This window comes from Felis catus, chromosome C2 (genome assembly GCF_018350175.1).
Source record: "Felis catus isolate Fca126 chromosome C2, F.catus_Fca126_mat1.0, whole genome shotgun sequence".
Lineage (NCBI taxonomy): Eukaryota > Metazoa > Chordata > Mammalia > Carnivora > Felidae > Felis > Felis catus.
Window position 1 is genome coordinate 147,988,713 of NC_058376.1, and position 15,693 is coordinate 148,004,405.

At 41.7% G+C, this 15,693-nt stretch overlaps 1 protein-coding gene across 1 annotated transcript; it reads left to right on the top strand.

Annotated features, from left to right (window-relative positions):
• The first annotated feature begins 1,334 nt into the window (after window positions 1–1,334).
• On the top strand, window positions 1,335–13,848 carry LOC123380058 (NADH dehydrogenase [ubiquinone] 1 beta subcomplex subunit 1-like). The gene is made up of 2 exons (XM_045037335.1): window positions 1,335–1,427; window positions 13,471–13,848. The coding sequence occupies exons 1-2, from the start codon at window positions 1,335–1,337 to the stop codon at window positions 13,699–13,701; spliced, it is 324 nt and encodes a 107-aa protein (XP_044893270.1). The 3' UTR covers window positions 13,702–13,848.
• Window positions 13,849–15,693: the final 1,845 nt, after the last annotated feature.

Below are 15,693 nucleotides of genomic sequence, written 5' to 3' on the forward strand. Positions count from 1 at the left end.
ACAGAAGAGTGATTTGTTTTGCCCAGTTGGAGATAGCACCATGTCATTGCATAATCCGTCCCAACACTCAGAGCTCCTGAGCAGCTGCTCTGGAGGTGGATGGAAGTAACCTGCCATTTCAGTTTTTATAACCCATGCAGGAGTGAGAATGTTATTTTTAGGATGCAGTAATTTAAAAGCTCTTGCTGGCCTCGGGAGAAATGTCTTCAGTGCTGTAGGGAAACGAAGTGGGTTCTGTCTTTTCTTTTGCAGTCAGTGTCCAGAATGAGTTCTTCTGCCTTTGTAGTAACAGGAAACAGTTCACTGCTTACTGGCACCTAGGGTTTTAACTGGTGCTAAACATAGCCAACTTAGAGACTTTCAAACTGTAGGAATTTAGGGCACCTTCCTGCTTTGTGGCCTATGCAGTAGATGGACATAATATCCTTAATTCCACCAAAAAAGAGGATGTCCTTTTTTTTCCAAATGGCCTGGAGCATTGTCAGGTACACAAAATGTGAGTTGTCCTTAGTTTGGATTCTCCCAAAAGCAGACCCCAAGGCAAGGATTTTGATGCAAGTAGTTTATTCAGGATCATAGTGAGGAAATGGATAAGGGAAGAGGGAAGGGTGGAGAGCCAATAAGGCAGATATTAAACAGCAGATTTCTGTTGTCAGCAATTAGGGCTTAATCCACCCAGGCCTCTCTGAGAGTGTGCTGGGTGGGATGTGCCTCCAAACTGTCCCAGTGAGGGGGAGTTTGGATATTTATACACCAATTCTTATCCCTCAGTGTCTCAGGGTTGTTCCAGGGAATTAGCACTCTTACACTTCTGGCCTGTCCAAGAGTGGACCAACAACACCCACTTCCAAGGTCAGAGGATGTCCTCCAACAGGGAGACATGGGCAGTCCTCCAGGGAGGCAAAGAACATAGGGGTGGGGTACTGACAGCCACTGCTACAAAAGTCAAAGTCAGATCCATAAATGAGCTGTGTGTTTCATATTTAAAATATGCAGCGTGGTCTTTTGAAAGACACATTTTTGCCTTGCAGAATCTGTTTGCCTTTAAGGAAAAGTAGCAGAAAATGTAGCTGTAGCTGTAGGCCGTGGCACGTAAGCAAATTGGAATTGAAGCCTTCACCATTTGCAATTCCAACCCCCTTCTATAACTGTACCCAGAATAAATGAGGTCACCCTCTCCCTGTAGAGTCAGCACAAGTCTGGGCAGAAGATGACGCCGTTGACACTCTGCTGAAAACTGAGACAGCAGCATTTGCAAGACACAGGAAAGAACAGGGTATCAGACTCCATTATCTGTATGTAGACAATGCAGGTAGCAATGTTAACTACCGGCGATGACCATGACAATTAAGTCCAGTGAGTTAAAGACGCCCAGCAGAGTGCCACTGCCCATATTAGAGCTCTTGCAGACAAATAAGAAGGCTCAAGTATGCTCTAATTCTTCTGAAAAGAGAAAACGCTTTTCTTTTCTTTTTGTTCATAAAAGTAATACATACTTCTGGTAATTGTAAAAAACTTAGAAAATACAGGAAAATGTAAAGAGATCAACTGTAAGTCCATGTTCCAATCTTTTACAAATATGTAAACAAAATAGATAAACCTATATAAATACAATCCCTATCTTTTATAATATAATCATATATTGGAACCAGTGGGATCCTTCTACATATATGATTTGGTGTCTGTTTTTCATATAGTGTATCATGTGCTGTGTGATTCTGTATGTCACTGACAGTTCTTCAAAATGTTTCTGTTACCTGAATTGTATTCCATCACCTGGATATGCCATAAACCATTTGGCCATTCTTCTATGACTTTGTGGTAAGCCCGTCCGTGCTGACCACGTGACCTCTGGGTATTTCATTAGAATGTGCTCTCAGGTGTGGGATTACAGAGTTAAAAGGGAATGAGACCAGAAGTCTGGGGACAGGGTTAAGGGGAAGCCTCCTACCAGCAGTCCCTGGTGGAAATCTGTGACATACGAAGATGACTGTCTTTAGCTGCCAGCATACAGATCAGAGTCCCTGAGCTTGCAGAAACCCTCAAGATAACCTCCTCCCACGCCCTCTTTGTTGTTTTTCAGATAAGGAAACTGAGTTGCAAAGATTTGCCCGATTTGGCCAGGCCACCAGGCTCCAGACGTGGGTTGTTTTTAGAAATTAAATTACATCATGACACAGAAAATGGAATGGCTAGACGGCTGGTTGCCCAGCCAGGAGGGAGGCTATGTTCTTCTGCTGCTTTGGAGCTTGAAAGAGCACCTCCTTCCCCATCAGCTGACTACACATAATAGGATAAAATATCTCTTCCTACATTTGGAAGAGCCACAGGTTTGGTGAAGTGCCTAGGAATAAAAATAAACTAGAAGGAACACAGTCCATTGAATCAGAGCAAGTCAATGAAACTCACACTAGGAAAGGCAAAGCACTTTCGAGAGGGCAGGTAGTTCTTTTCCCTGTTTTTTGAATGGAGACTGGGGTTCCAGGTATAATGTATTTTGCAGACATTGTCAGAGTCCTGCTCATATTCCCTCAGCACGCACCATTCCCAGATATGTCAACCACTTCCTACTGCAAGCACCTGAGAAGTTTTGCCTGAGGGCTTTCACAGGCTAAAGGAGCCTTGCTCAGGCCCATCTGGACAGATGGGCCAGCAACCCTCAACCAATGACCAATGGGAGTCAGTGTTTAAATAACCCTGTTCCCCAGGTGCCTGGGTGGCTCAACTGGTTAAGCATCCAACTTCAGCTCAGGTAATGATCTCGCAGTTCGTGGGTTTGAGCCCCACATCAGGCTTTGTGCTGTCAGCTCGGAGCCTGGAGCCTGCTTCAGATTCTGTGTCTCCCTGTCTCTTGGCCCCTCGCCCACTCACATTCTGTCTCTCTCTCTCTCTCTCTCTCTCTCTCTCTCTCTCTCTCTCTCAAAAATAAATAAACATTAAAAAAAAATTAGGGGCGCCTGGGTGGCTCAGTCGGTTGAGTGTCCGACTTTGGCTCAGGTCATGATCTCGCAGTCTGTAAGTTCGAGCCCCGTGTCGGGCTCTGTGCTGACAGCTCAGAGCCTGGGGCCTGCTTCGGATTCTGTGTCTCTCTCTGTCTCTGCCCATCTTCTGCTCATGCTCTGTCTCTCTCTGTCAAAAATAAATAAACATTAAAAAAATTAAATATCCCTGTTCCCTTGCCCCTGGAGAGGACATTTTTGTTCTATACCATCTCACCAGTGCGAGTGGGTCCCAAAAGCCCATGACAATAACCTGCTCTTATCACACCCTGTACTGGTTTACTTCCCCTCCCTGCCTTACTTTCTTACTCCCCTCCTGGTTCTGGCATCACCCCCAACTCAAGTCCTTATATCAGTGTCTGTTTCTAGGGGAGCCCAACCTAAGACATAATAGGGCCCTTTCAGAATTAATTGTAGGAAATCCCAAAAAGGGAAACCTCAGTGGAGTAGATACAAACTGATACAGATGTTAGAATTATCAGACAAGGATGTTAAAACCATTATTATAACTTTTTGAAAATTATTATTTCAGAAAGATAGAGGAAAGATTGAACCTATTAAGGTGATACATGGAAGATACTTTAAAGCCCAATGGACCTTCTAAAAATAGAAAGAAGCAGCCCCAGATACACATGGCTGATGGATGCAGTGGAGGAAGATCCCAGGCTGACAGGCAGAAACCAAATTATTATAGTTAGGATTAGGTTCAGTACATAAAGCAGGGTGTGTGTGTGTGGAGGGGGGCATAAGTAATTAGCAGTACCTTAAACAAGAGAGAAGCTGATTCTTCTCTCATGTAAAAGAAATCTGTGGAGGTAGGCAGTGCATAGCTGAAAGGGCAGCTCCACTGTGTCATCAGAGATTCAGTCTCCTCTTCAGCCCTACTACCCTTTGTGCATAACTTTCATCCTCAAAGTCATCTCATAGTCCAAAGTGGCAGCTCCAGCTCCAGCCATTACTTCCACATTCTGGGCAACACAAAGAAGGAAGAATAGAAGAGCAAAAAGAGACCCTGCCTAGCAGGTTAATTCCATTTAAGTAGACTGGAAATCCTACAGAACTCTTCCACTTAGATCCTTTTTCATGTGGCAGCCCCTGGCTCCAAGGTTTAGAAATATACTGTCTTAGCTGGATGCATTGCTAAAATCAGAGTTGTGTTACTAAGTAGGGAGGAAAGAATGGCTGTTGGGTCAGGTGGCCAGCAATCTCTGACTTACCAAGGCTTATAAGATGTTTGGTGTGAGGGCTAGAAAGAGAAGGATAGAAAACGTGTTAGTTGAATTTATGTTTTCAGAATAACTGAGCCAATTAAATCTTCACTTAGCATCTACCTCACACATGTAGAACACAGGCAATCCAGACAAAAACAAAAACAAAAAAATTTAAAAGCTCTGTATCAGCCATCATGGCTGCATAACAAACCACTACAGATTTTAGTGGCTGAAAATTAAAAAAAAAATAATTATTTCTCACAACTTTATGGGTTGGCCAGGCTCTTGCCTAGAGTCATGTATGCAGCTGTAGTCATTTGGCAGCTCTGTTAGGTCTGGAGAGTCTGAGGTGGCCAGGGCCTTAGTTATGGCTGTCATCTGAGTGCCTCTCCACATGGTGTCTCATCACTCAGTTATCCAGCTCAGGCCTTCTCACATTATGGTGGGAACATTCTAATACCAGGAAGGTGGAAGCTGCAAGGCCTCTTGAGACCAAGGCTCCAGAACTTGCATAATGTTACTTCTGTTGCATCCCATTAGCCAAAGCAAGTCACAGGCCAGACCAGATTTAAGAGATGAGAAATAGACTTCAACTTTTGATGAGGATGCTGCAAAGCCATTGTTAAAGGGGCAGGGATAGAGGGAGATGTGATTCATTGGGAACCATACTGTTAACAATCTACCACAGACTCTCTAAAGAAAGTTTACTACCTAGAGGGCTCTAGGAATGAAGCCTTCCCCATTCTGGGATCTTTGGATCTTATAACCTCAAACCTTCTCCCTTATTGTTCATTCTAAAGCAAAGTCTGCTAAGAAATAAGCCCTGGCCACTTAAACAGAACTCTCAGCTGAGGAAGAGGTCAAAAGAAAGAGACAAAAACATACACTAGCAGAGGAAATCGGTATCAACTATCTTAAAAAATCCATCCCCCCTTATTCTTAGGTATGTACAGTTAACAAATGACTATAAAAAATATTTTAAAAATTTGAATAATGGAAAAGAAAGACGAAGTCAAAAGAACAATAATCCCAGAGGAAATGGATATAAATCAGAGAACAGAAAGAAGCATGATCAAATAAACAAACAAAAAACCTTAAATGACTTCAAAGAGATTTGAGAAGCTATTACATTTATAAAACAAGAACCTGTGGGGGGGAGGGGCATGGGAACAGTTAGGAGCACAAGAAAAATCTTTGGAAGCATAATGGCAGTTATAAAAAAATCAATAGAGAACTTAGGGGAAAAAAGGAAATCACCTAGGAAATGGAACAAAATCAAAGAAATGGAAAATAGGAGAGATAATAAACGTAGAAAACTACTCTATGAGGTTTAACCTCTAAATAATAGGAGGTCAGTGAAGAGAGAATTTGGAAACCACTGGAAGGAATTTGTTAAAGAAATATGGACAACGTTGGATGTGAGGGCGATCTGGCTGCGACATCTGTCACCCCATTGATCGCCAGGGTTGATTCGGCTGATCTGGCTGGCTAGGCGGGTGTCCCCTTCCTCCCTCACCGCTCCATGTGCGTCCCTCCCGAAGCTGCGCGCTCGGTCGAAGAGGACGACCTTCCCCGATAGAGGAGGACCGTTCTTCGGTCAAGGGTATACGAGTAGCTGCGCTCCCCTGCTAGAACCTCCAAACAAGCTCTCAAGGTCCATTTGTAGGAGAACGTAGGGTAGTCAAGCTTCCAAGACTCCAGACACATCCAAATGAGGCGCTGCACGTGGCAGTCTGCCTTTAAAAAAAAAAAAAAAAGAAATATGGACAACGTTTTCTACAAAGATATAAGTCCTTGGTTTGAAAGAGACTTCTGAGTTCTTGCTATAACGTGTTTTAAAAAGAAGCAAGTCTAGAGGTACTAAAGTGAAACTTAGAACATCATGGAGGTTAAGAAATAGCAGGTCATCAATAAAGGAACAAGATTAAGTCATCAAACTTATTATCTGACATGAAAGGGCTTAGAAATTTCACCCCTCATGTATCCTTTCTGCAGAAAGAAGATGTGATATATATGACACAGTGGAATCCCCCAGGCATGCTGTAAAAACAAACTAGCATATCAACTGCTCAACCAACCTAAACACAATCAGTTCACATTAGATCAAAAACTCAGTGGGCTTTCACAAGAATGTTTTTAGGAAGCATGGAAAAATTTTCAAACAATAGAAAAAAGGAATAAGAAGGTCAATAATAATAGTCATGTAGTGAAGAAAACATATGTTTCTTCTTTCAATAGCAAAAAAAAGAACCAATTAGAAACACTAGAAAATAAATATACTAGTGAAGCAAAGGAAAACGTGGTATAATTTTGAGGCATTGATAATATAAGTGTAGCAGACTTAGTGACTTGCATTAATGGCCCAGTTAAGGGCTGTCCTATATCCATACTTTCTGTAGCCTCCCTACCAACACCCCAGCTCTGGGTCATAGGACTTGATTTAGCTAAGAGCACAGTGGCAAATGATCCAAGAAGGAAACGTGAAAAGGTACTTTCATGTTTCAGCTCTCTCTCTTGAAGCCCTGCCACCACCATGAGTACAAACACGGGTTCACCTGTTAGAAGGATATGAGAAACACTAAGTCATCAAAGCCAAGGCAATTCTAGACCAATCTGTCCTAGCCTAATCCAGCAGCCAAACACAACCATGGGAGTGAGTCCATGAGACATCATCCAAGCCCAGTCAGATGGGCAGAACCACTCAGCTGATCTATAGTCTCATAAGAAATAATAGATCATTTTTGTTTTTAAAGGATTAAGTTTAAGGGTGATTTATTATGCAGCAGTAGCTAACTGATACAGAAATAAAAGAGAATTGATTCGACTTAGATGCTAAGAATATTCTTTTTCAAATTATAAAGAGGGCATGGCATTGGCCCTGTTATCAAGGACATGTCTTTCTGTCCATCCCACTTGACTCAACCAGGAATGATATGTACATCATCACAATAATGTAAACTTTGTTTCTTGGATTTCAACATTTAGGAATAACTTAAAACCCAGAAGACTTCATTATGGTTACAGACAGAACGTAACTCTTATTGCTCTAAGGAATGTAAAGGACAGCTGAAAACAAGTGGGATGAGAAAGAGGCACTGAAGAAGAAGGGAGAGTAAGCACAGTAGCCCTAATATGTTCATTTTACTTGGTAGAAGCAAGAGCCATTGGCAGAAGTCGATGGAACAGAAACCAGAGATTTAAGTATATTATTTAAAGTTGCAAAGGAAACCAGTGATGAGGAAGAGGTAGAAAAGCTGAACTAAATGAACACTACATGTTTCTGTTCTTCTAGCATAAGAAGTTGAATTTTTTTTAATTGAAATATAAAATACAGTGGTGTGTATGAAGTGCACTAATCTTAAGTGAACAGTTGGTGAATTTTTATATGTGTGTTGCAGTCATTACCCAGATTGAGATAGAGAACATTGCCAGCACCCCCAGGAAGTTCCCTCATGCTTCTTTCCAATCGACTCCCCAGAAATAGCCTCTCTTCTGATTTCTGTCACCATTCATCTGTTTTTCCTATCCTTGAACCTCAAATACATGAAAACATAGAGTATGTACTCTTGTGTTTGTCCTCTATTCAATATGAGATTCATTTATGTTGCTACATGCATCAGTTTATTCTTTTTATTGCGGTGTGGTATTCCATTGTATGATTATACCAGAGTATATCCTGTTTAGTTTCTAGTTTGGCCATTGTGAAAAAGTTGCTGTGAAAATTCTTCTATTTGTCTTTTGGTGTGGATCTCATTCCTTGTTTTTCTTTTTTGAAGTATACTTCAAATAGTGTTATATTAGTTTCAGGTGTACAATATAATAATTCAATAATTCTATACATTACTCAATGCTCATCACAGTAAGTTTACTCTTAATCCCCTTGACCTATTTATTTTATTATTTTTTAATGCTTATTTTATTTTTGAGAGAGAGAGAGATAGAGAGAGAGGGAATGAGCAGGAGAGGGGCAGAGAGAGAGAGGGAGACAGAGGATCCAAAGTGGGCTCCATGCTGACAGCAGAGAGCCTGATTTGGGGCTTGAACTCATGAACTGGAAGATCATGACCTGAGCCAAAGTCGGACGCTTAACCGACTGAGCCACGCAGGCCTCCCCCCCCCCCCCTTCACCTATTTAAGCAATCCCCTCCACCCTACCTTCCCCTCTGGCAACCATCAGTTTTTTCTCTGTAGTTAATAGTGGTTTCTTTTGGTCTCTTTTTTCTTTGTTTGTTTGTTTTGTTTCTTAAGTTCTACATGTGAGTGAAATCATCTGGCATTTGTCTTTTTCTGACTGATTTATTTCACTTAGCATTATACTCTCTAGCTCCATCCGTGTCATTGTAAATGGCAAGGTTTCATTCCTTTTTTATGGCTGAGTACTATTCCACTACTATTAATGGAACTCACACACACACACACACACACACACACACACACACACACACACACCACGTCTTCTTTATCCATTCATCACTGGATGGACACTTAGGCTCTTTTCATAGTTTGGCTATTGTAGATAATGCAGCTGTAAACATAGGGGTGCATGTACCTATCGAATTAGTATTTTTGTTTTCTTTGGGTAAATACCCAGGAGTGGAATTACTGGATCATATGTTAATTCTATTTTTAATTTTTTGAGGAAATGCCATACTGTTTTCCACAGTGGCTGCCCCAGTTTGCATTCTCTCCAGTATTGCATGAGGATTCTTTTTCTCATCTTTACCAACACTTGTTATTTCTTGTCTTTTTGATTCTAACCAATAGCTCTCATTCTTTTTATTACTTTTTTTTAAAGTAAGCTCTATGCCCAACGTGGGGCTTGAACTCATGACTGCAAGATCAGGAGGGGCTTGAACTCATGACTGCAAGATCAGGAGTTGCATTTGCCACTGACTGAGCCAGCCAGGTGCCCGCAGTGACTTCTTTCTTAACTCAGGTCTTTTTTTACTTGCTGTTCCTCTGCATGTACTGTTTTGCCTCCTGACCTTTGCAAGGCTGGTTCTTTCACCATTCAAGACTCAGCTGTCAGATAAAGGTGAAGGGGGATAGGCGAGGGGCTGGAACACTTGGGAGCTGGCTGGGCATCTCTCTCTTCTTACAGTTTCAGGGTCTCTCCATGTGGTTTTGTTTTGTGGGCTAGTTTGAGCTTCCTCACAGCATGTCACTTTCAGGGTAGCTGGATTCCTTCCATGGAGGCTGAAAGTTTCAAGAGTATTCCAGCAAACTGAGGAAACTTTATCACTTTTTATGACCTAGACTCGGAAATCACACAGCACTGCTTTTACTATTTTCTACTGATTACAAGCAAGTCACTAATCCAGCCAAATTTGAAGGTACGGAAACTATATACTACTTCTTGATAAGTGAGTGTTAAGTCTAGATGAGCATGTGGGATGGAAAACATTGTTGTGGCCAGTTTTTGGAAAATGTACTCAACCATTCTGCCTCATGTGGTTTTCTCCATAGTACTTTTTATTACTGGATATTATTTCTTTGCTTTTGACCAGCCATCTCCCTTTACTAGAATATGTGCCATAAAAGGGCAGGAACCCTCTCTTTATTACTCTCTTCCTTGTCACTGGTACTTGAATGGTGCCAGCACATAGTAGGTGTTTAAATACTTGTTGAATGAAATAGTAAGACTTTTGCAGCAGGGAACCAATGGATGCCTCAGGTTAATAAACCAAGTAACAGAAGTATAGGCACATTATTTAAGGATGTGGACCTAACCACTCAAAGTACTAAAAATAGAAACAGTTAAAGGGGTTGCCTTCGGGGTACAAGATAGGGAGAGGAAATGGGGGATGGATGGTTAGTGCTTTTCTGAGGCACTTGTTGGGGAGATTTTTTAAACCCATGTACTTTTTTTTTAATCTCTGACATGAAAATTTTGAAAAAACTAAGAACTATCATTGTAGACAATATTGAAGAACTGGAAGAGAGCAAAAAACTAACTCATCAAGGCTTTTTTTGTGGTATCATCACCCAGACAAAGCTGCTGCGAACATTTTGGTCTACTACCTTCTTGTTGCAAATAGACAGTTCTGAATCTTGCCTTTTTATTTTCCTTGCATTAACTATTGTGAGAATTGCTCTGGGCAGAAATGCTGCCTGGCAAAGGTATGTGACCTAAAGATTCTGTTACTTCTTGTTTCCCTTACTTAGAAGTCTGCGTAATTATACCCTTTGTCTTTTTTTCCTCTTCAGCCCAGACAACTGCATTTTACCTGCTCTTTCCCTGCCCATTTTTCTGTGTTGTTCAAGGACTTCATGAGTTCATCTCTGTCTCTGTCTCCTCGACCACAGGACAGAATTGTGTCTTGATTAGCTATTGCTACATAACAAGCTAATCAAAAACTTAGCGACTTAAAATAACCATTTTTATCATTTTGCACAATTCTGTTGGTCAGGAATTTGGACAAGGCAAAGCCCTGTCATCTCTGCTGCACATGACGTCTGCTGAGGCGTAATGTCCATCGTGTCTGATGCCTCAGTTGGGATCCCCGGCAAGGCAGGTGGGCGTTGATGGGAATGGTTTGATTGTGATCGTATGCCTGGGGCTTCAGCTTAACTCGGCCGCTGGGGGCCTGGCTTCTCCATGTGGTCTCAGAGCTTTTCCCTCCCCACATGGTCTCGCCAGGGGCGTAGCCATCCTTCTTGCAAGGCCGCTCCGGGCTCCCAGGAACTTGGGCCTAAAACTCTACCTGCATTCTGTTGCCTAAAGCAAGCCACAGACCCAGTCCACATTCCTCCGTGGGTCCAGATGCCTCCACCAGGAGGCATGGGTCACGGGGGCCACCAATGTAACAGATTACCACTGAGTCAGATGGAATTCAAATCCTGGCTCCTTGACTTGCTAACTGTATTTCCTTGGCCTGATTTCTTTGTTTCTTTCTTTCTTTCTTTCTTTCTTTCTCTTTCTTTCTTTCTCTTTCTTTCTTTCTTTCTTTCTTTTTTTCTTTTTAAAAAAAATTTTTTTAAGGTTTATTTATTTTTGAGAGAGAGAGAGAGAGAGAGAGAGAGAGAGAGAGAGAGAGAACAAGAGGCAGAGGGGCAGAGAGAGAAGGAGACACAGAATCTGAAGCAGGCTCCAGGCTCTGAGCTCTCAGCACAGAGCCCGACATGGGGCTCGAACTCACAGAGTACAAGATCATGACCTGAGCTGAAGCCAGAGGCTTAACTGACTAAGCCACCCAGGTGCCCCCTCTTTCTTTTTTTTTATTTTGGAGTGGAAAACATTTATTAAATGTAAACATTAAGTGTAAAGGCAAATGAGCATTACTCCTTAATATTATAAATTATAAAATAAACCAAGTCCAGTTGCTTCAAGTTGACATAGAAGACAAGTTTCCCCTCCTCCCCTCTCCTAGGACTCATCACATTAATATACATACAGAAATAAAACCAACATCATCATTATGCATTTTTTTCTATTTTACCACTATACTTTTTTTAGCATTAGCCCCTCTCTTGGATTTTGAAATACAGAGGCATTGTAACAAATATCAAATGATGTACACACAAACACACTCACACACGATAGTAGGTATGAAAACGTTTCCATGGTTAAAGGGCTCTTGATATTTACCACTCAATAATTTCTAAGGCTACCTTTAGAAAAGCTTTTAGGTTAACTATTGTAAACCCAAACAGTGCAGGCCTGTACCATCCATCTTCAGAATCCAGGAAACAGATCAATATTTGATCTATAGGCAGTTGAGTCGATAAGCAGGTCTTCCAAAGGAGCTTAATACGAGCAAGCACAATTCTCAAAATTAACCACAGAACATTTTGTTTATTTTATACTTATTTTTTTGAAGTATAGTTAAAACACATTAGTATAGTAGTTTCAGGTATCCAGTATAGTGGTTTGAGAACTCTATATGTTATACTATGCTCACACAAGTGTAGCTCCATACCACACTATACCACAATATAGAATATTACACAATATAGAATATACCACAGTACAGAATATTACAATATTCTATACAATATACACTATACAATATACTATACAATACACAATATACACAATACTTACAATATACTATATTCCCTATTTCATCCTCTTGACTTAATCTTTCAAAAAATTGTTTTTAATGTTTATTTGTTTTGAGAAAGAGAGACAGAGTGCGAGCAGGGGAGGAGCAGAGAGAGAGGGAGACACGGAATCTGAAGCAGGCTCCAGGCTCTAAGCTGTCAGCACAGAGCCTGACACAGGGTTCTAACTCATGAACCGTGAGATCATGACCTGAGGCGAAGTCGGACACTCAACCAACGGAGCCACCCAGGCACCCCTTGACTTGTTCATTTTATAACTGGAAGCCTGTACCTCCCTTTCCCGTCACCCCTTTTTGCCCATCTTCCCACCTGTCTCCGCTCTGGCAACCACCAGTTTGTTTTCTCTATTTATGGGTCTGTTTCTGCTTTGTTTGTTCGTTTGCTTTGTCTTTCAGATTTTATATATAAGTGAAATCGTATGGTATTTGTCTTTCTCTGACTTATTTCACTTAGGTCCATCCATGTTGTCACAAATGGCAAGATTTCATTCTTTTTAATATTCCTGTGTGTGTGTGTATGTGTGTGTGTGTGTGTACCACGTCTCCTTTACCCATTCATTCATCTGTGGGTGGACACTTGGGCTGCTTCCATGTCTTGGCGATTGTAAATAATGCCTCAGTAAACATAGGAGTGTATACATCTTTTTGAATTAGTGCTTTTGTTTTCTTTGGGTAAAAGACTCAGTAATGGAATTAGCGGATCATACGGTATTTCTGTTTTTTAATTTTTTGAGGAACCTCCATACTGTCTTCCACAGTGACTGCACCAAATTATATTCCTACCACAGTGCATGAGGATTTCTTTCTCTCCATTCCTTACCAACCCTTGTTATTTCTTGTCTTTTCGAGCCTAGCTTCTCTGACAGGTGTAACGTGATACCTCATGTGGTTTTGATTTGTATTTCTTTGATGATGAGTGATACTGAGCGGCTTTTCATGTGTCTGTTGGCGTTTGTTAATGCCAGTTTATTTTGTCTTTGTATCCCTTGCCTGAGGAGACATATCTAGAAAAATATTGCTATGGTCCTTGGCCTAATTTCTTAACCTCTTAGAGCCATCATATCTTTCCGCATCTATAAAAGAATTAGCATATAATTCCACCCAGGCAGAATCACTTTGTGCACCGAATAACATAATTAAGTATTGTGCTAGATGCAGTCACTGCATGGTGTTTCATAGAAGGGAATTGAGCGGTAGAAAGATGTGCAGACTGGCCGTGGGGTCGTTTTTGGCACCAAGGCTGCAGCACTCATGACAAACGTCACTCACATTGCTTGTGACCACTGGGTACATATACTTGTGCCAATGGGATTTGTCCTTGGATGTTATCTAGACAGAAAGAATGAAGAAAAGCTAACTGCCTTCTGGAATAAGAGTTTGTTGTTTAAGAGGGAATTGAGACCCAGTGAGGAAGTCACCTGGAAGTAAAGGCTATGACTGAATTATAGAATGTTCACATTTTAAAAATTAGGAGAGAGGGGCGCCTGGGTGGCTCAGTCGGTTAAGTATCTGACTTTGGCTCAGGTCACGATCTCACGGTTCGTGCGTTTGAGCCCTGTGTCGGGCTCTGTGCTGACGGCTCGGAGCCTGAAGCCTGCTTTGGATTCTGTGTCTCCCTCTCTCTCTCTGCCCTTCCCTCACTTGTGCTCTCTCTCTCTCTTTCAAGAATAAAGAGTAAAATTAAACATTAAAAAAAAAATAAAATAAAAATTAGGAGAGAAATAAAAACCCATTCGTTATTTTTGAAAACAGGATGTGCAAACTGCAAACCTGATGGACCCATGAGAAAATGAGCTCCTGGTAATCTGAAGACACCTTGGGGAGGGCTTTAGTTCTCCAAGAATCCAGAAGTTGGAGCCAATGTTATTTAAATCTCAAAATAAAATAAAATAAAATAAAATAAAATAGATCTCAGTGAAAATATAGATATTATTGTATGGTTCTGAGAGTGAAGAGTTTCTTCTCTCTCTTCCATCTTGAGTTACTTTTCATTTACTGGCCTCTTCACTCTATTTCATATTTACTCTGTCTCTTTTACTAATTTCCTCTGCCTAGTAATCCCTTGTTCTCTCCAAAGGGCATGGTCATCCACTCTCCCCTATACAAGACAAGAGCCTTTAGGCCCAGTTCCCGTAACTGGTTACCACCGTGCAGAACTCATACCCCACAGGAGGTCACTTTAACTGTGAGGCCCCCGCTACAAGTACTGTTTGAGGTTCCCTTGAACTGAGGAGATTTGTGAGCAAATGACCTTTAACCCAGTGAGACTCTCCTCCTGCAAGCTCCACTAATCTTCTTAGGTGTTAATATTTAGCATTACCTTGTATTACCCAGGTGCCGAATGCAGCTGCCCACAGCCTTACCTGCAGAATCTGTTGAAATGCTTCCCTTGCTTCTTTTCCCTGCTTGTTTCACGGAGATTTCTGTTCTGGCAAGGGGTCAGTAGAAGTGACACCCCCCCCCCCTTTTCAGTAGAAGGAACACACTTTAAAAGTCAAAGGTTTGATGAAGGGCACAGAAACTGTTTCTCAGGGTTCCTCTCTGCCACAGAATCATTAGTCTGTCATTAAAGTGCCAGCAAGGAAGGTGATCAGTCCTCCAACTTTAGAGGGTGGATTCGGCTTTAGTAGGACTGGAGAGGCACCCGAGTTTCTGCATATCTAGGATGCTTCCAGAAGATACTGAGGCTGATATGCTGATCTGGGGACCACACTTAACAAGGAAATGCTACTAAGTAACGAGGAAGGGAGGGACTGGCTATGGAAATCTTCGGGCAGCCTGGAGGGGCAGCCAATTCCTGGTTTTTCCAGATATTTCCTTATAGCAAAGATCCTGGGCTTTTGGAACAGACAAGGCTCTGTTGTAATCTTTGCTTTCCACCGACTGTGGTCACGGGCAAGTCAGTTACCTCAAAACCCAGTTTCCTCTTTTGTAAAACAGAGAGTGGAGGTAATATCTGCCTTCTGAGGGGTCCCAGAGATTTTGTGACACAGTATGTATGATGGCCTAGCAGAATGTCTGGCACATTTAGGCCCTCCGTAAATGGTGCTGTTTCTCACTGCTGCAAGGATGAAACCGAGAGATTGTGAGTAAGAGCCTGTCGTCTTCAGCTTTTCTATATTCAGGGTGAGGACTTGGCTTTGTTTTCGTGTGCCCAGAGTTAATAAACAGGAGTGTTAGTGGGTGTGCTCCCCATGTTCAGACAGTTTCTCCGCTTTGATGGGTACAGCGGAATCACCCTAGGGCAGAATGAGGTAATGCTTTGGAATCATGATGAGAAGGCCTCTTTCTTATTAGCCGTCACACCCTCAGATATTAAGGTGTCTTTCGTAAACTTTTCTATTCTTAAGTTCATGTGACACCTTTGTCACAGGTCTTTCTCAAATAGCAGAAAGGGAAAACACTTCCTAGTTCCTATGG

What these genes read in the sequence shown, in the direction of transcription:
- LOC123380058 (XM_045037335.1), top strand. Translation starts at nt 1,335, where the DNA reads ATGACCATGACAATTAAGTCCAGTGAGTTAAAGACGCCCAGCAGAGTG. An exon ending in AGACAAATAAGAAGGCTCAA is followed by an intron (nt 1,428 to 13,470) that starts GTATGCTCTAAT and finishes ATTGAGCGGTAG; the next exon opens with AAAGATGTGCAGACTGGCCG.